At 38.8% G+C, this 21320-nt stretch overlaps 1 protein-coding gene across 1 annotated transcript in view; it reads right to left on the bottom strand.

The window, feature by feature from the left end:
- Nucleotides 1-21320, bottom strand: part of Maob (monoamine oxidase B) — a 108339-nt gene that overhangs the window by 27494 nt on the left and 59525 nt on the right. Inside the window, exons 4-6 of the mRNA XM_070040591.1 lie at nucleotides 17284-17388; nucleotides 15239-15330; nucleotides 988-1129 (exon numbers count right to left, since the gene is read on the bottom strand). Of these exons, the coding sequence (XP_069896692.1) occupies nucleotides 988-1129; nucleotides 15239-15330; nucleotides 17284-17388 (339 nt within the window). The remainder of the gene's footprint in view (nucleotides 1-987; nucleotides 1130-15238; nucleotides 15331-17283; nucleotides 17389-21320) is intronic.

Below are 21320 nucleotides of genomic sequence, written 5' to 3'. Positions count from 1 at the left end.
GAAGAAGAAGAAGAAGAAGAAGAAGAAGAAGAAGAAGAGGAGGAGGAGGAAGAGGAAGAAGAAGAAGAAGAAGAAAGAAGAAGAAGAAGAAGAAGAAGAAGAAGAAGAAGAAGAAGAAGAAGAAGAAGAAGAAGAAGAAGAAGAAGAAGAAGAAGAAGAAGGAAGAAGAAGAAGAGGAGGAGGAGGAAGAGGAAGAGGAGGAAGAGGAAGAGGAGGAGAAGAAGGAGGAGGAGGAGAAGGAGGAGGAGAAGAAGGAGGGAGGAGGAGGAGGAGGAAGAGGAAGAAGGGGAGGAGGAGGAAGACAGGGAGGAGGAGGAAGAAGGGGAGGAGGAGGAAGAGGAGGAAGACAGGGAGGAGGAGGAGGAGGGAAGAAGGGGAGGAAGAGGAGAAAAGTAAAACAGGGGAAAGAAGAGGAGAGGAACACAGGCTACATAGATTAAGAACTCAAATCCACTTCTTTCTGTGCCTATAGCGAAGTGCTTTGTATAATGCTGTGGCTCAAGAACAGGTATTGGATGAGTGAAAAAGAGAAGGAATTCCGTATGTGTTTTTTTTTTCCAATAATCCTTTTTAGGAATAGTGCTGGGGATGGAACCCAGGGACTAGCATGTGCTAGACAAGTTCTCTACCTCCCAAGCTACAACTCCATCCCATGGTGTGTGTTTTCAATTGAAAATGCATCTCTAACTTTCCTTTTGGAGCTTTCTAGGAAGTGCCAGAGCTATGTTCATCAGATAGTCTCCTACAAACTTACCAGACAACAATCAGGTATATATCCCAATGGAAAAAAAACCATAAAGACAACCATAGTCATAAAAGAACACTGGTCACTATAGGCTCATCCTGGGTACCTAACTTTCTCTTCTGAAAGCCACTATGAGCTGCCAGGATAAAGCAGTTTATGCCACAAGCTTGTGTAGAACTTCAGCAGCTCCTGATTGAAGGACAATCTTTCATTCTAGTAGTGGGTGGGGAATGGATAGGTACCTGCCCTCCATTGGTTGTTGACAGGATCCTGGTTGTGCCCCCACATTGCTTGACATACCACAGGAACCACAGAGCAGAGACTTCATGGGTCTCCGCTGTGACACAGAGGTTCACAAAAAGAGTGGCTAACTGTTTTGCAGATCTGCAAAGGAAGGAAAAAAACAATATTGGCAAATGCAGAAAAGTACCTTCTTAATTCTCTAAAATTGTACCACTGCACAAGTTGCAAGAAAATGTCACTAGAATTCCATATTATAGAATCAAACAACAGAGATTTGGAGACTATGAGATTTCACACTCCTTCAGTGAAACATTATTCAGAATCAAGTTTTGTTCCATATTCAGTGTGGTTATGATTTGTTTACACACAACCTGCCATTCTTCCAGTGGTCTTCATCTTGGTAAAATGCCCCCCTAAGGGGTTAAAGTCAAAATTCTAGAAATCAAATTTTATTTCTCTCTCTCCATCACTCTTTCTTCTTCCTCCAATCTGTAAGTGAGGTCTAGCAAGTTCTCATCACAACTGTTCATCTTCACTCCCATTGATTTAGCATCACTTTTTGCCAGGAGTATTGCAGACTGGTCTCTGCTCCCATTCACCCTCATCTAGTGTCAACTGAACACACTGAATACTCTCTCTCAAATGGAATTCAAGTAGCACTATTCCCCTGCTTAAAACCTCCCACTAGCATTCTACCAAAATCAGAATAAGGTTCAGCTTTTCCACCACAGACTCCAAAACCCTAAGTAATGTAGCTCAGGCCTGCCTTTTACTTCTCATCTCATACCCTCTCCCATGTATTCTAATGTTTCCTCAGAAATATGCACTCTTATTTGCCAATGAAAATGAGCACTAGCTTCCATATGCCTACCACTCTGGCCTTTTCTGTCATTTTTACTTGTATAGTATCTTTCGAATTGTCTTTAACATCTAAAGTTATCTTGATTATTGGCTTATCTATTTTGTTGTCTCCTTCATTAGAATATCAATCCATGAGAACAGGAACCTTATTTTTCTTGCTCACTGTAGTGTCCCCTTTAACAAAAGAGCAGATGGCAGATAGGAATCACTCAGTAGTTACTTGTTGAATGAATGCATGAGAATTCTTATTTGAAAATCGTTTTTGTGCCAGTCTTAGGGCTTAAACTCAGAGCCTGAGAATTGTCCGTTAGCTTTTTTTCCTCAAGGCTAGTGCTCTCCCATTTCAATTACAGCTCCACTTCTGCTTTTTGGTGGTTAATTAGAGTGAGAGTCTCATGAACTTTCCTTTCTAGGCTGGCCTTGAGTCAAAATCCTTAGATAACCTCCTGAGTAGGTAGGATTACAGGCACCAGTCACTGACACCATGCTTCAATTGAACAAAATTTTTAACTCATTCATAGTGTACAAAAGATATGGTAGGTGACACATGAAACATAAAAGTAGTCACAGATATCTATTTCAATTATTTTACTGCCTAGAAGAAGACAAGTTCCAAGAATGGATATATGGAAACTAGTTATTATAACAATGATGGGTGAACAATTGCTTGGTTCTTTGGCTAGTAAATAGCTAAGAGGTTATGTCCTGTCAAGAAACACACCAGAAGTGGACAATCTCCTGCAATTCCAAGGACCCAGTCCTTTGCAATGCACACTAAAATCCATCATAGTAATGCAAATTCTGGGATCTCTTTAATAAGGATCATTGCCTTGACCTTCTAACTGTTGGGATCATATCTCTTTCTTGAAAGAATTATGAAAAAGAATCTTTATGGTGACTTTTATTTATTTACATATATCAATTGTACAAAAGAATTTCACCATGATATTACACATATATGTAATACATGTATATACATATATATAAACATATTTGGATCAAATTCTCCCCTCAATTACTAATTCCCATCTCCACCCCCACTTTTTGAAAAATTTAAACAGGTTTCATTGTTCTATTTTCATGTGTAAAGTCTTTCAGATGGAAGTTGAGCATAGGGAACTGAAACGACAGATAGTTGAACTGCAGATGAGGGAAGTGACTGTGATTATGACCGGAAGGTGGGTCCATTTCTAATCCTTTTGACTTACTTCCAGAACCTGAGCAATAAAAGAATGGGAACAGTATTTGATCGATGGAAGGTCAAGACAGCTAGTCTAATACTATTTTACTATTTTTGTATTTTTTGCCCTGTTGACTTTTTAAAAGATAAATGTTATAACATTTTCCTACATGAAAAATATATACACATTAGATCAACTTTGGAGAATTCATGAAATAAAAATATGAGAAGAGTAGCTTCCATATTTCTAACTTCAAAAAAGATAATGACTAGCTGCATTTTGAAGCATTTTCTTCAAGGCACAAGTTTTCTAAAAATGATCGCCCAAGTCTCATTGAAATGTCATTTATGGTTATTTTTTAAAAAATGTTTTTTAATGTATGTCCCTCCCCCACAGTATAACCCCTGCTTTCATTGCATTTGATGTCGGTATAATTTGTGGAGTGGAAGGGGAAAAACAAATCGTTTAAATAGGGATACAGGTGGACCCATTGCAACAATGAGATGTACAAGTCGTTATGTCGAAAACGAACTTTACAACTTTGGTGCAGGGGACGGGGGAGGATTGGGTGGGGGGAGAAGGATGGGATGAAAAGGGGAAACAAAGGAAGAGGCTACAATGCTTGATAAGAAATGTATTCATTATCTTGCCCACGTAATTGTAACCCCTCTGTACAGTATTTTCACAATAAAAAATTGTTTTTAAATATTTATTTTGTAATTTGTGTTTTTGAGAAACTTTTTTTTTTGCTGATCCTGGGGCTTGAACTCAGGGCCTGGGTGCTGCCCCTAACTTTCTTTTGCTCAAGGCTAGTGCTTTACCACTTAAGCCACAGCTTCACTTTCAGCTTTTTGGTGGTTAATTGGAAATAATCATCTCATGGATATTTCTTCACAGGACGGCTTTGAACTGTGATCCTCAGATCTTAGCCTCTTGAGTAACTAGAATTACAGGAGTGAGCCATTAAAAAATGTGCACACTGATCTTTGAATACATGATTGTGCTCTTCTTTGAGTTACACCAGGTTATTCACAGGATTATTTTTCTCAAACCAGGAAATAATTCTATATATATCTTTCTTAGGATGAATTAGAAAATTTCCTTTTGTGTGCAGTTATCGAATGGGCTTAGAATGCTATTTTTAATAGCTTATATTTATTATACAGGAATGGAGAGTTCAATGTTACATTTCCACACGTTTATAATATATTCCAACCAATCATAATAAATTTCAACCAATCTAACCCCTCTATTACTCTTGTGATCCCCTGCCCCCACCAAATTTCAACAAGTTTCACCATTCTATTTTCTGCAAACAATCTATTTTAACAGTATTCAACCTCTCATCCTCCTTGTTAGCCCAACCCCCAACAGTATTTTCCCCCACCCCAGAATCCTTTTAAGATAAGTCAACACTAAGAGTATTCAGTGACTAGAGGCCAAGAGCCATGATATAGAACATCTCAAGTCTCCACAATCTCTCAAAATATAATTGGTCCTATCTTAAGCTCTCTGGGAAGACAAGGTACAAGTGAATGTATAATAACCTTTCTAAATCAGGCACCAGTGGTTCACACCTGCAATCCTAGCTACTCAGGAGACTGAGATCTGAAGATTGCCATTCAAAGCCAGCCTGAACAGAAAAGTCCATGAGACTATTATCTCCAATTAACTAGTAGAAAGCTAGAAATACAGGAGCAGCTCAAGTGGGAGAGCACCAGCGTTTAGTGAAAAAGCTAAGGAACATCACCTAGACCCTGAGTTCAAACCTCACTATGAGCACTAAAACAAAACAAAATCAAGAAACTTTCTATAACAGAAGTTCTAAAAACAAAAACAAAAAAAACCTCCACAAATGCACATAATTTAACTCTCACCATATTTTGACAATGTAAAGCATAGGATTTAAAAATAAATTGTATAATTTTAAGACAATAAAGAAATTTATCGTGTAAGCTATTTTTTCAAAGGAAGTATCAGTTAGCTTTGGATAAGGGTTTAGACTTATCAATTTTTTTAAAAGGTGCTGATTTCATGGCACAAAATCATTAACTATTTCCTAATTAGTTGCATTCTAACATTTTAGAATAGGCAGAGTATTATATATTAGTAATAATGAACAACTGGAAAAACTAAAATATGCAACAGAGTAATAAGGGATAAATAGATTACGACATTTGCATTGCTTTGGCAGCATATATATATGTATGCATATATATATGTATATATGTATAAACGGATTCAGTTAGCACTGAGATAACATTTCACTGCACATATTCCATGACAACCTACTTTTCCATGTGTTTTATAATGATTTTTGAAGCAACTAAATTTCTCTACAACATGATTTTAAAACAATAGATACATCATTCCATATTTCGAGTGTTGTATAATTCATTTAGGCAATCTGTTATTATATTAAACCTTCAAGTACTTTCTCCTTTAAAATGATGCTTTCATACTGCACCCAGCTAAACTCTCCTTCATAACTGAAGGTCAAATAAAAAACTCCCATAGCAAAGAAAAACTGAAACAATATATCTCCACCAAACCAGCCCTACAAAATTTGTGGAGGGGAAGGGAAAAAAAAATCGTTTAAATAGGGATACAGGTAGACACACTGCAACAATGAGATGTACAAGTCATTATGTCGAAAACGAACTATACAACTTTGGTGGGGGGGGGAGAATTGGGTGGGATATGGGGGGAGGATGGGAAGGGATAGGAAGGGGAAACAAAGGAGGAGGCTACAATGCTTGATAAGAAATGTACTCATTATCTTGCCCATGTAATTGTAACCCCTCTGTACAGTATTTTCACAATAAAAAAAAGATACTTAAAGATGTCCTACACATAGAAAACCAAAAAGACCACAATAAAGGCCAAGAAACCACACCCAGAGAATCCAAGAACCATAGGAAGAACCCAGTGACCACAGCCCCCGAGAAGGTGAATAAAATGGCAGGAACTCCCAAATACCTCTCAGTCCTATCTCTCAACATTAAAGGACCTAACTCTCCAATTAAGTGACATAGATTGTCTAATTGGATTAAAAAACAAGAGCCTTCTATTTGCTGCCTTCAGGAGTTTGTTTTTATGCTGCCCATAAAAACAAACACATTTTGAAAGTGAAAGGCTAGAACAAAAGCTACCAAGCAAATGGCCCCCATAAACAAGCAGGAGTTTCAATCCTAATATCAGATAAAACAGACTTTAAATTAACATTAGTGAGAAAAGACAAAGAAGGTCGCTACATACTAATTAAGGGATGTCTCTTTCAGGAGTATATTACAATTCTAAATATCTATTCAACAAACAAGAGAGCACCCAAATTTATCCAATAAACACTACTTTCCCTCAAATCTCACATAGATCCAAAGACATTAATTGTTGGGGACTTTAACACAGCACTATCCCTACTAGATAGAACAACTCGGCAAAAACTCAACAGAGAAACCGCAGATCTAAACAACTGCATATATCAACTAGACTTAACATACATCTACCAAATTATTTCACCCAGCACCATCAGAATACACGTTTTTCTCAGCAGTACATGGTACATTTTCCAAAATAGACCACATTTTAGGCCACAAAGCAAACTTGTCCAAATTCAGAAACACTGAAGTTATACCTTGAATTCTCCCAGACCACAAGGGAATAAAATTAGAACTGAACACCAAAAGCCACCAAAGAAAGTCCTGTAATACATGGAGGCTGAACAACACATTGTTGAATCACCAGTGGGTCATGGAAGACATTAGAAACAAAATTCAAACATTCATTATATTCAACAAAAATGAACACACAAATTACCAGCTCCTCTGGGGCACAGCAAAGGCAATACTCAGAGGCAAGGTTATAGCTCTGAGTTCCTACATCAACAAATTGGAGAGATCTGAAACCAACAAATTAATGAGACATCTGAACCTCCTTGAAAAAGAGCAGCAAGAGAAACTCCAATCCAGTAGATGGAAAGAAATAATTAAAATTAAAGCAGAATTAAATGAATTAGAATACAAAAAAACCATAGAAAAAATCAACAAAACAAAGAGTTGGTTCTTTGAAAAAATTAACAAAATTGACAGACCCTTAGCAAATCTTATCAGAAAAAGAAGAGAACATACCCAAATAAATAAACTCAGAGATGAGAATGGAAACATCACCACGGAAACAACCAAGATTCAGAACATTATAAGGGAATACTTCTCAAATCTTTATGCTAATAAGATTGAGAACTTCACAGAAATGAACCTTTCCCTAGCAAATATCGACATGCCAAAACTAAACCAAGATGAGTTAAACCATTTTAACAGGCCCATATCAAGCACTGAAATAGAAACAACAATAAGAGACCTCCCATCTAAGCAAAGCCCAGGACCAGATGGTTTTACAGTGGAATTCTACAAGGCCTTCAAAGCAGAGCTCACAAAAACATTCTTCCAACTTTTCAATGAATTTGAAGATTCACTACCAAATTCTTTCTATGAAGCCATAATAACCCTCATCCCCAAACCAGGCAGGGACTCATCAAAGAAAGAGAACTATAGACCCATTTCTTTGATGAACATTGATGCAAAAGTTCTCAACAAAATTTGGCCAATTGACTTCAACAATTCGTCCAAAAAATCATACACCATGAAAAACAGGATTCATTTCAGTGATGCAAATCTGGTTCAATATATGCAAATCAATTAATATAATTCATCATATCAGAAAGAGCAAGGATAAGAACCATATGGTTATCTCCATAGATGCAGAAAAAGCATTTGACAAGATCCAACACCCCTTTATGATGAAGGTTCTGGAAAAATTAGGAATCCAGGGAACATTCCTCAATACAATAAAGGCTGTATATGACAAACCTACAGCCAGCATTATACTTAATGGTGAAAAACTAAAGCCATTTCTTCTTAACTAAGGAACGAGACAAGGATGTCCATTTTCTCCACTGCTCTTCAATCTAGTATTAGAATGCCTAGCTACAGCAATAAGACAAAATGCAAACATAAAAGGGATCCAAATAGAGAATGATGAAGTAAAACTCTCACTCTTTGCAGATGACATGATCTTGTATTTAAAGAATCCCACAGACTCCACTCCCAAATTAATCAAGATGATTCAAAACTTTGGCAAAGTAGCAGGGTATAAAATTAACCCTCAAAAATCAATGGCTTTTTTGTATGCCAACAATAAGAGCATGGCTGAAATTAGGAAAGCAACTCCATTCATAATAGCCCCACAAAAAATAAAATACCTAGGAATTAACTTAACCCAAGAAGTGAAGGACTTCTATGATCAAAACTTTAAAAACCTGACAAAGGAAATCAAAACAAAACTGAGAAAGTGGCAAAACCTCCCATGCTCCTGGATTGTAAGGATCAATATCGTGAAAATGGCAGTACTTCCCAAGGCTATCTACAAATTCCATGTGATACCTATCAATATTCCAACCTCGTTCTTCAAGGAAATAGAAGAGGCAATCCAAAAATTCATATGGAGCAATAGAAGACCCTGAATAGAAAAAAAAATCCTTAACAAAAAGAACAGTGCTGGAGGGATATCAATATCAAATTTCAAACTCTACCACAAAGCCATAGTAATCAAAACAGCTTGGTACTGGCACAAGAACAGACCTGAGGACCAATGCAATAGAACTGAAGACCCAGAAGTGAACCTACAGATATATAGCCATCTAATCTTTCATAAGGGAGCTAAAAAAAATAGAATGGAAGAAAGAGAGCCTCTTCAGTAAATGGTGCTGCCAAAATTGGTTAATCACTTGTAGAAAACTAAAGCTAGATCCTTATAGATCATCCTGAACCAGAATCAACTCCAAATGGATAAAAAATCTCGAAGTCAAAGCAGACACTCTGAAAACATTACAGGATGGAATAGGAGAAACCCTAGGTCTCCTTGGCACAGGCCTAAATTCTTTTATTAGAGAACCAGAAACACTACAAATCTAATAAAGGTTGAACAAATGGGATTGCATGAAATTGCAGAGCTTCTGCATGACAAAGGACATAGCTAGCAAGGTCAACAGAAAGCCCATGGATTGGGAGATCTTCACTAGCCATACAACAGACAAGGGTCTCATATCTAAAATATACCTGGAACTCAAAAAATTAAATCCCTCAACAACAAATCTTCAAAGAAACAACTGCCCAATAATAAGTGGGCTAAAGACTTAAAGAGCAACTTCTCTGAAGAGGAAAGAAGGACAGCCAATAGACACATGAAGAAATGCTCAACCTCTCTAGCCATAAAAGAAATGCAAATCAAAACAACATTGAGATACCACCTCACCCCAGTTAGAATGGCTGTAATCAAGAACTCTAATAAAAACAGATGCTGGAGGGGATGTGGCCACAAAGGAACCCTACTGCATTGTTGGTGAGAGTGTGAACTTGTTCAACCACTTTGGAAAGCAGTATGGAGGTTCCTCAAAGACTCCACATAGAGCTCTCCTATGATCCAGCAATCCCACTTTTGGGCAGTTACCCAAATGATCACAAGCAAGACCATAGTAAGCTACCAGCACAACTATGTTTATTGCAGCATTATTTACCATAGCTAAGATATAGAACCAACCCAGATGCCCCTCAGTAGATGAATGGATCAAGAAAGTCTGGTATATATATAGAATGGAATTCTATGCCTCCATCAGAAAGAATGGCATTGCCCCATTTGTTAGGAAATGGAAAGACTTGGAAAAAATTATATTAAGTGAAGTAAGCCAGGCTCAAAAACATAGGTCTCATGGTTTGCCTTATTTGCAGTAACTAGTATATGTCTGACACAAGCAGAAAAGGTCAGATAAGTTGATGTTAGGTGAAATGAACCCCAAGATAAGTATTCAAATGTTTTTTTTTCTTTCTTGTGATCGTTTCTAACATATTTGTAAGATGATTTCTTTGTTTGCTTTGTATGTCCCTCCCCATGGTATAACCCCTATTTTCACTGTATTTGATGTTGGTATAATGTGTGGAGGGGAATGAAAAAAACAAATCGTTTAAATACGGATACAGGTGGACCCTTTGCAGCAATGAGAAGTACAAGTCGTTATGTAGAAAACGAACTTTACAACTTTTGTGCGGGGGTGGGCGTGTGGGGGGGATGAGACGGGATGGGAAGGGATGGGAAGGGGAAACAAATGTGGAGGCAACAATGCTTGATAAAAAAAAAAAAGGTAATCATTACCTTTCCTATGTAATTGTAAGCCCTCATGGTATTTTCACAATAAAATACAAAAAAAAAATAATTAAAAAAATAAAAAAGGGAAATAAAGAAACAAACTGAAAAAAATAAAATGATGCATTCAGCCAGATTTTGGTGGCTAATAATTTTAATTTTAGCTACCCAGGAAACTCTGATCTAGAAGATGATTCTTTCAAGCCAGTGGGACAGCAAAGCCCACAAGACTCCATCTTCAAAATAACCAACAAAAAGCAGATCTTTGGGGCTGGGAATGTGGTTTAGTGGTAAAGTCCTTGCCTAGTATGCATGAAGTACTGATTTCAATTCCTCAACACCACATAAACACAAAAAGCTGTGTTAGAGTGCTAGCCTTGAGCTCAGGGATAGTGTCAGGCTGTGAGTTCAAGCCCCAGGACTGGCCAAAAAGGCAGGGCTTCAAGAATACATGGCATAAGTGGTAGTGCACCAGCTGAGTAAGCATTCTAAGTAAGTGTGGGGCCATGAGTGCAAACATCAGTACAGGCAAAAAGAAAAGAAAGAAAAAGCTTTGAATCAGCCTCTCTCCCTCTTTTTCCATCCCTATATGTATCTTTCCCTTTCTGCTACTTCAGAGGTGGAGATATGGAGGATCAAGATTTGAGGACAACCCAGGCCAAAAAAAATATTTTCACAAGACCCCCTCCCTCACCGTCTTAACAGGGAAAATTTGGGTGTGTTGGCATACACCTGTCATCCCATCTTTAGTGGGAAAAGTCAATAGAAATATCACAATGCAGACCTGCCTGGGCAAAATGTGAGACCCTATCTCAAAAATCAGGAAAACAAAAAGGACTGGTGTTAGGGTTAAAGAAGTAGATTGTCGGAAGATGGAGGAGGAGAAGCTGGAGGCTGAACAAGCTCTCGCATAGAAAGCAGTTTTAGTGTTTCAGTGAACAGTCCTAGGCTAGAGAATCACACCAAGTGTGCCATCACAGTACAGAGAGTTTGGCCAGAGAGGGAAAATCCAGGCCAGGAGTCAGATCTCAGCACTTGCCAGTAGCTGGGGCTGCGGCAGCTGCAGCACCGGCAGCTGTAGCCACCATATCTACAATAGACAGAGTCCCGGACAAAGACGCCAGACAGTGGGCGAGAGGATTCTGCTCAACCCCAGCAAGAACTGACAAGGAGCAGATATCTTCATCCTGCAGATCACAGATCAGAGATGGCCCAGGAACCAAGATTCTGGCATGAGTAGAACCCTGACATCCTCCTTCTCAGAGAGCAGAAGAGGGAAGGTTGCCCCTGCCCCACTACCGGAGATCTCCATCTTTAATACTGACAAAGGCCTGGCTGAGCAGCTAGATCCAACTCAGGCCTTGGAAGGAAATAAAAGAGTCATTTAGCAGGACACAGGAATCTGACCTGACCTACCAGGCTTAGCTCCACCCAGGGGAATGTCACCCAGCCAGGCAGGAAAGCTCCGCCCTCTCCCCAGGAGTGACTTTCTTCACTGGGTAAACAGAGCCAGAGGCTGCCCCTTCCTACAGCAGCCTAGACAATCAATTGAAATTCAGTAAACATGAACCCTGAGAATGGCTCTAGGCTGGGCTCTGAGTGTCTCAGGAGCTAGCCCCTCAGGGAAAAGCTACTGTTTGCTGAAAGGCCTCAACTCTACCCAGAACCTAGCCTCATCACAGCATCTCCAAACTAGAGGAAACAGCCATCTCCCTCTTTTGTGATACTCAAAGCAGATCTCTTTCCCACAGAACTAGCCTGGGAGGGGGATCACAAAATCCTGGGGAAAGCAGAGCATTTTTCTGCCTGCTCAAACAAACTGACTTAAGAAACCAACCAAGCCACAGGAAAATCAAACACCACAAGCAGACCAGAGACTCCAACTAGAGACTGGTTATGGACACAAGGGAGATACAGGATCTTCCCATTCTCCCCGACCAGCCCCCCCAAAAAAATCAAAGAACTCTTTTTGTACCTTTTTTGAATTTTATTTTTAATTGATTTCTATTAATCTTTTTTTCCTCTCAATTTTTATTTTTGGTGTATATGTGTATTTGTGTGTGTGTGTGTGTGTGTGTGTGTGTGTGTGTATGTGCTTTTTAAAAAAATCTCTTTTGACCTTTTGGTCCTTTTTATTTATTCATTCTTTTCATTTTAGTGCTCTTTCTTTCTTTTTTGCGTGACTTAACTGCTGTTCTGCTCATCCCCAGATATATACCTGTTGTCGATTAGTAGACCTTATCTCCCATTGTGTACATAATTAATCCAGAAATGTATTACTCAATTCACAACCTTTTAGGCTTAACTTCTTTAATAGATGTATTATTTCTTTATACCTATATAATTTTCAAGTAACTAATTTTAAGAATTTTTATTTTTAGTTTTTCATGTCTCCTTTCTATCCTCCCCTCCTCTTATCCTATCCTTTCCTTCTCTCAATATCATTTCTTTAAAGTTACATAATTTTTTTGGGGGGGGTCCGGTTGTGGGGCCTGAACTCTGGGCCTGGGTGCTGTCCCTCAGCTCTTCAGCTCAAGGCTAGCACTCTACCACTTGAGCAACAGTGCCACTTCCGGCATTTTTCTTTTTTGCTTATGTGGTGCTGAGGATTCAAACCCAGGGCCTCATGCATGCAAGGCAAGTGCTCTACCACTGAGCCACCTTCCCAGCCCAAAGTTACATAATTTTTAAGTGTTTCACTTTTTAAATTTAAATTTTTGTTTTTCCATTTTTTCTTTTCTTTTTTAAAAAAATCTCTCTCGTGTCATTCTGTCCAATCCATTTCCCTCTCTGAGATTAGAACTTGGTTAAATTCACTCTCCTTTTACCTCTCCACAGCCCTCTAATCCTATTTTTCCCCACATTTCTCCCTAAACCTAATAATTTCTGCTTTGCCAAATTCTTCTTTGCTGTTCTTAATCCATAGTTGTTTGATGTTGAATAGATTGTATCTGTTGAAGTAGATAGTATCTGCAGCCATTTTGATGCAACTACAGGACTTTGGTTGATGCTTGCCTTAAAATAGTGTTCTAGCACAAAATTGGTGTTACTTTCATACCAAATGGACAGAACAAACCGGAAAAAAAACACAAGAAAAATGGCAACTCCGGGTATCTCAACTCCCACTCATGATAATCAGGTGACAGAACAGTTAATGAATAATCCAGAGGAGAGTTCCCAAAAAGCTCTACAAACACTACTGGTAAATATGGTGAATGAAAAGACTGAAAACCTGCAAAGGACTCAGTGTGAGTGTGATAGGGAGAGAGAGGAGACAAACCAAAGATTAATATAGGAATCTCGTGAGCTTGAGGAAGCTACTCAAAGATTGATACAGGAATTGTATGAGCAGGTTGATAACAGTCAAAGAGAAATGAAGGAATTGAGTGAGCAGGTTGAGAACAGTCAAAGAGGAAGACAGGAATTGAGTGAGCAGGCTCAGAACAAAGAGCAACACAGGAATTGCATGAACATGAGGAAGCTAATCAAAGAGTAATACAGGAATTGTGAGAGTGGGATGAGAATAGACAAAGATCAATAGAGTCATTCATGGAATCCATAGACAGCTGAAGGAATCCAGGGAGACCACAAATGGAATGCTGAGTAGAGCCCGACAGAAGGAATGGGAGCCCAAGGAAACCATAACCAATCAACTAAGTGATTTGAGAATAAACACTGAACACCAAATTAAGGAAGTAAAAAAGTTCATACAAGATGTAAACAAAGCTCCAACAAAGAATTTGAAGCCACCAAAGCAGACTAATTAGAAGGAAAAGAAATAATAAAAAAAAAAAAAGTAGAAAGCCTTGACAGTAGGTTAGGGCATGCAGAAGATCGAATCTTGGGGATTGAAGACAGCCTAGATATTATAAAGAACATACAACTATCCAAGACAAATGCAAGAAATATGATAGATCTACGGCATGAAGGAGTCAGCTCCAGAGTAAACATATTTCCAATAATGTTACTTAGCCTGAGAGGACGGTCTCCTTGAACTTGGCTTTCATTCCTCTTACTCTACAAAAAACCTCACCATATGGTTGAACTAGAACTTTTCATAATCCTTTCTACTTTTCCTACTATTTAAGAGCAGTAAGGCCTCTTAAGATCATATGTCTAAACAGTCTTTACAACTTGTCTACAGTGCTATGAGCACTTGTTTTCAACACTATATACTTTTCATTAGAAAAGACCACCAATAGGTCCACTTGTACCTATAGTTCCCTATAGTTGTGAATAACCTAGAAGTTGCTTTTCATATCCTTGAGGAGTGGTACTATATTACAGAAAGTGTTCCAGATGCATAAGGTAATCATCTCTACATTTGGCTTCCAGTGAGAAATATAAACTATGCCCCCATCAACAACTTAATAAGTGAGATCTTTGCTAGGTGTTGATGGCTCACACTTGTAATCCTAGCTACTCAGAAGGATGAGATTTGAGGATCACAATTTGAAACTAACCCAGGCAGTGAAGTCCATGAGACTTTTTAATTATTCAGAAAAAGCCAGAAGTGGTATTGTGGTTCAAGTGGTAGAGCACTAGTTTTGAGAAAAAGTATCTCAAGGACAGGGCCAGGCCCTGAATTCAAACCCCAGAACCAGCCTCCTCAAAAAAAAAAATTTCAAGTTGATGGGTGTATGCTGTTTTAAGGAGGTGGCATGTTCTGGTCTGTTCTGAGGACTTCATGGCAGTAGCAACTTTCTTTTTTTCTTTTTCTTTTTGCCAGTCCTGGGACTTGAACTCAGGGCCTGAGCACTGTCCTTGAGCTTCTTTTGCTCAAGGCTAGCACTCTACATCTTGAGTCACAGCACCACTTCCAGCCTTTTCTGTGTGTGTGGTACTGAGGAATTGAACCTAGGGCTTCATGCATGCTAGGCAAGCACTCTACCACTAAGCCACATTACTAGCCTTGCAGCATGGTTTTAGACCCAAATCAGCTTAGTGAACCATATTGCTAGATGAATCAACAATGTAATCACAGTAAGTGCCTTTGCCTAATGACGGGTCTTACTCAGTCCAGCAGATCTTGTTCAGTAGTTCCTCCATTGTCATGTGGTCCCATACTTCTGCAAGGGGTGCCTTCCATGGAGCATCACTGGGGATCTACATTCAGAGAAAGATTCAAATAAGGAAGACAGTTTTACATTCGAAATAACTATCCAAACAATAGCAACAGCTCTCACAAGAAGTAAAATGTACATTTTTAAAATTCCTCCAGTAGTTTATTTTACTGAAAACAATGTTATCTGAACAGCTTTCCTGGTCTAGGGAAAAAAGGATATGACTTAAGTGGTAGAGGTCCTGTGTAGCAAACACACAGTTGGGCAGCAGAAGCTCATGCTTGTAATCCCAGCTACTAAGGAGGCTGAGATCTGATGATCACAGTTCGAAGCCAGCCTGGGCAGTAAAGTTCATGATAACTCATTCTCCCATTAACTAGAAAAAAATACTGGACCAGAGGGGCAGCTCAAGTAATAAAGCAGTATCTGTGAGCTAGGTGCTGAGAGAATTTAAGGTTCTCAGTTCAAGCCCTGATATCAGCACGCACGCACACACACACACACACACACACACACACACACACACACACACACACACACACACACACACACACACTTTACTATAACCAAAAAGAAATATGTGTAGTTTTCCTGTTATAGTACTCAGTCTATATTTAATTTACAATAAACTTTTTAACACAATGAGTAGAGGTATAATTTTAATTGGATAGTTTCCAAATATGACTGATAGTGGTTCCCCTAATCCATTTGTTCCAACACCCCAAGTAGATGAGTGAAACTGCAGATTATACCTGATCGTAGATACATAGGTAAATAGAGATCTACATATATATCTATCTAGATTTTCCTACACAAACATACCTACAATAAAATTTAATTAAAAAAATAGGCCCAGTAGGAGACTAACAATAGCAGTGAATTGGACAAGTTATAACAATATACTGTCATTAAGTTCTGTAACTGCATTTAGTAAATGTTAAGTGGAAAATTTCAGAAGTAAACACAGAGAGAGACTTTATTCTAAAACCACAGAAAGTGAAACTGTGGATAAGGTAGAGCTACTGTACTAAGTTACAAAAACTATTTCCAAATTTCCCTTTTTAATCTAGGCTCAGAAAGTTGTACTGAATCACGTCTGAATCAGAATTTCCAAGGAAGCTTTGCTTATGTTTTCTTATAGGTTGCAGATTTGGGCATGGAGAATTGGATAGCCAGATGACTTACTTTGTTATGTTCTGAGCATTTTTTAAATTGCAAATATCATCCCAGGAAGGCTGAGTGGTTTATCATTTTCTGCCTGTTCAGCAGTGGCATGCAGGTAGCAATTGGTTATATTATTTTTGAGTTAGAAACAAGTTCATTCATTCAAGTTATAGGTATTCACTCACTATTCCTATGTGCTCCACAATGTGCTATGCACAAAGGATAGATGGATAATATATCATTCTTTCCTGCTTGCTTGCTTGCTTGCTTCCTTCCTTCCTTCCTTCCCTCCTTCCTTTCTTTTTCTTTCTTTTTCTTTCTTTCTTCCCTTTTTCTTGTTTCTTACATTTTCTCTCTTTTTGCCTGCCTTCCTTCCTTCCTTCCTTCCTTCCTTCCTTCCTTCCTTCCTTCCTTCCTTCCTTCTTTCCTTCCTTCCTTCCTTCCTTCCTTCCTTCCTTCCTTCCTTCCTTCCTTCCTTCCTTCCTTCCTTCCTTCCTACCTTCCTTCCTTCTCTTTCCTTTTTTCTTCATTTCATGCTGGTACTGGCATTTGAACTCAGGTCCTGAGCACTGTCCCATAACTTTTCCTCTCAAGGCTGGCACTTTACCCCTTGAGCCACACACCCACTTTGGATTTTTGCTGGTTAATTGGAGATAGTAGCCTCACAGACTTTTCTGCACAGTCTGGCTTCCAACTATTTTGTCAGATCTCAGCCTCCTGAGTAGCTAGGATTACAGGTGTAAGCCACTAAGGGCTGACATACTTTCTTTTAAGGACTCAACTTGTATGAAAAAATACAAATTTTAGCCACAAAAGCTTTTGGAAGCTTTACCTCTTCCCCCATGATATCCATTGTTCTCCAGAGGTTGTTATGATCTAGGTAGGCGATAGGATTCCACACAGGAGGAAATGGGCCCCTGAATGGGTATGATTTTCCCTGTAAGACAGAGATGTTTTTAAAAGAAAATCTTCAGAACAGCATAAATGTAGTTAAATCTTCTCTGTTTGTATCTGCAGACAAAATCATGTTATAGATATGTGCTACACACACAAGTCTTTTGCTTCCTTGTGTCACTATTTAATATTTTAGGGTAGAGATTCCTACCCAAACCCTCTGTTAACTAAGTTTGATGTCACATCAAGCACAATAAAAAATGTTCTCTCTGAAATCAGAACCCTTATTATGCAATGTTTAAATGCCAAGACAGAGGTAGGATTAGGATACCAAATGAAATCTCATTTGTCAATAATACTTGTGAATATCTTAGAATCTAGAGCATAGACAATCAGAACACATTACAAGTGGATAAAAACAAATTGCATAAATGCAATCCTGTGTAGAAAGAAATACCAGACAGGGCTCCCAGCAAGCTCTCCAAAGGAGTGAGAGCTACTAAGTCAAGGCAGAAATTCCCAGAGATCAGTCAATTCAAAGAAGAAGAATGAGACAATTCCAGGTCTCTGGTCCAGACACGTTGACACCATATGGTTCTCCCCATGGCAGCATCTTGATCAAGCTAGAGGAATACTTCTCAGCAAAGGGTTAAAAATAAGGCAAAATGCAAAACATGTCTTGGAAGCTTCACTTGTTAGTGGCAGTTAGGAGACACACACTGAAGAAGAATAAATTCAAATTTCTCAGTAAACCAAAATCTCACAGTAAATCATTCAGAGAAGATTATCTTATATTGTTTTTATACAGAGAAAATGGAGAGAGTTAGAGGTGTAGCTCAGTTGGTAGAGTGCTAGGCAATGAACAAAAGTGTCATGTATGAGTTCAAGTCCTAGTCTTGGAACAGAAAAAGAAAAAAATATAAAGAAACTGGAACTTTGAAATAGGAAGCGAAAACAGGGGTTATACTGTGGGGGAGGGGCATACAAAACAACAAAGAAATATCTTGTAAATATGTTAGAAACAATAGCAAGAAAGAAAAAAAAACATTTGAGTCCTTATCTTGGGGTTCATTTCGCCTAACATCAACTTATCTGATCTTTTCTGCTTGTCTCAGACATATACTAGTTATTGCAAATAAGGGAAACCATAGGACCTATGTTTCTTTGGGCCTGGCTTACTTCACTTAATATATTTTTTTACAAGTCTTTCCATTTCTTAACAAATGGAGCAATGTCATTCTTTCTGATGGAGGCATAGAATTCCAGTTTGTATATATACCACATTGATCCATAGAGATACAGGTGGGCCCACTGCAACAATGTGATGTACAAGTCGTTATGTCGAAAAATGAATTTTACAACTTTGGCGTGGGGGGAGAGAAGGGAAGGGATGGCAAGGGGGAAAAAGGAGGAGGCAACAATGCTTGATAAGAAATGTATTCATTACCTTGCCCATGTAATTGTAACCCCTCTGTATGGTAGTTTCACAATTTAAAAAGAAAAAGAAATAGGAAGAAATCTCAGGTTCTTCTTTGTGTTAACTCTATGGCAGGCAAATCTCTCCACCAAGGGTATGAGATTCTTAAGGAAGAGTTTTTCTCAATCAGTATACTCCAGAGAAACAGAAAAGAGAGACTGAGACAGAGACAGTGAAAGAGAGAGATTAGTTTTATAGAACTAGCTTGTGTGACAAGTGATTGGCAAGTCCAACATCTTCAGAGTAGAGTGTGGCTTAGTGGTAGAGTGTTTACCTAACATGCATGATGCCTTTGGTTCAGTTCCTCAGGACCACATAAACAGAAAAAGCCAGAAGTGATGCTGTGGCTCAAGTGGTAGAGTGCTAACCTTGAGCAAGAGAGCTCAGGAACAGTGACCTGGCCCTGAGTTTAAGCCCCAGGACTGGCAAAAGAAATAGCAGCCTGTTAGCAGAATTCTCTCTTCTTCTGGGAAGTTCAAAATGCTTTTCTGTTAAGCTTTCTCTGTTAAGAGTATTGGTTCAGAAAGGGAGAATTCCCCCCTTAAATATGTATTTTAATGTTTTCGTTTCTTTCATGCATGTATTTCTAATGCATTTATAAGATTATTTCTTTGTTGCTTTGTATGTCCCTCCCCCACAGTGTAACCCCCGTTTTCACTATATTTGATGTCAGTATAACATGTGGAGTAGATGGGCACAAACAAGTCGTTTAAGGATTCAGGTGGACCTGTTGCAACAATGAGAAGTACAAAATGTCATGTCAAAACCAGCTTTACAATGCCGGTGTGGGGGGGGGGAGGGGGGTATAATTGGGTGGGGGGAGGGGGGTAAAATTGGGTGGGGGGAGGGGGGAGGCGGGGAAGGGAAGTGAAGGGTAAACAAAGGAGGAGGCTGCAATGCTTGGTAAGAAATGTATCCATTATCCTGCCCATGTAATTGTAGCCCCTTTGTACAGTATGTTCTCAAATAAAATAAAATACAATTTAAAAAAAAAAAAAAAAAAAAAAGAAAGGGAGAATTCCCATGTGACTCATGAGCTTGGCCCGGGAAAAGGGCTAAAGGTAAATTTTGAAAGAGGGCAAAGTCAATCAACAAACCATAACAACCAAAGCGGCACTCACCCAGACTTGTGTGCTTGATACTTTTGCCCCCATCTCTGCCTTCTTACCCCAGGGACAGCATCTTTGACTAATATGTGCTATGTGTTAGCAATATGAAGGAATGGCGGGGTGTCCTTTCACAGACTCCTTTTGATCCATCCCTGCTCAGTGGCCTAGTTGAAATGACACCCCAGCTGAAATACACAGACTCTCTTTCAATGGGGTCCCAAACACAGTAAGGGGTTTCCCAACAAGATTCCAGCAAGATGATGATGACAGAGATCTTCAAATTCAGGAATGCTTTCAGAAACAAAAGATGTGTTGGAAACGCTAAAACCAAAATCAGAATAAAAAGTGATCGTCGTGAGAGATCATAGAGAGTGCTGGGTAACACTACATAAAGAACACAAGGCTGAGGAAGAAGGAAGCACTGTGCCCCTTTTATATGCTGACTTGGAATCCTCAGGATCTCATATCCAAACAGGCAATGGCTTAGCTTAGCCAGGTTCATAAAAGCTAGTATTCTTTTATGAGTAGGGACAACTTCTGATAAACACAGGAAAGAGCTATTGTTAGACTCTTAAAGATATTTTAAATCTTCAAGCTTCAGGGAGTAAGGAGGAGAGAGAGGAATGGCTATGTTTATAAAGTTACACAATCAAAGGCAGTACAAGAGGACTGGACCTCCTATTTGCCCATGGGAGAGACAGTCCAGTGATTGTTTTGTCCAGAAGAAATTGTGAAGATATCACAATAAGCCCCTAGTTCAGGATGTGCCCAAGTCACAAAGTCAAATAGCAGATAGCATTTTTGTTTGAACCTCCAAATAGCCCTATGAGATAACCTAATAGAAATTTATTCTTTCTTTTATAGATAAAGAAAATAAAGCATAGACAAGTTAAAATTAGTAGCTCAGGATCTCACATCTCATAAATAGAAGCTACTGGAAGCTCAACTGAACTTACAGCAGCTATATAGGTCAAACGTGTGTGTGTGTGTGTGTGTGTGTGTGTGTCCATATGTCTGTGTGTCCATGTGTCTGTGTATATAGGATAGGAAATGTCTGGCAATTCTCAACACTCATTAGCGTATATAAACACATAAACTGGTGATGATATCAAAATCCTTTTGATCAAAATTAAACAAGTGCCATCTGGATGCTGATGGCTCACACAGGTAAATCCTAGCTTTTCAGGAGGTTGAGATCTGGAGGATCACAATTCAATGCCTGGGCAGAAAAGTCCATGATTGAGAAAGGTTATAAGATAATTTAAAATATTTTTATTATCTTTATGTAGTTGTTCAAAGGAGTTACAATTCAGCAGGATGATTTTAAGAGGCCAATAGAACTGATTTGAACTGGCTCTGAAATGTGCTAGCAATTTTGAGGACAGGCCA

This window comes from Dipodomys merriami, unplaced genomic scaffold (assembly GCF_024711535.1).
Source record: "Dipodomys merriami isolate MVZ:Mamm:240054 unplaced genomic scaffold, mDipMer1.0.p SCAF_3, whole genome shotgun sequence".
Taxonomy (NCBI): Eukaryota; Metazoa; Chordata; class Mammalia; order Rodentia; family Heteromyidae; genus Dipodomys; species Dipodomys merriami.
Note: the sequence above shows the minus strand (reverse complement) of the source record. Positions and strands in the feature narration are given on the sequence as shown.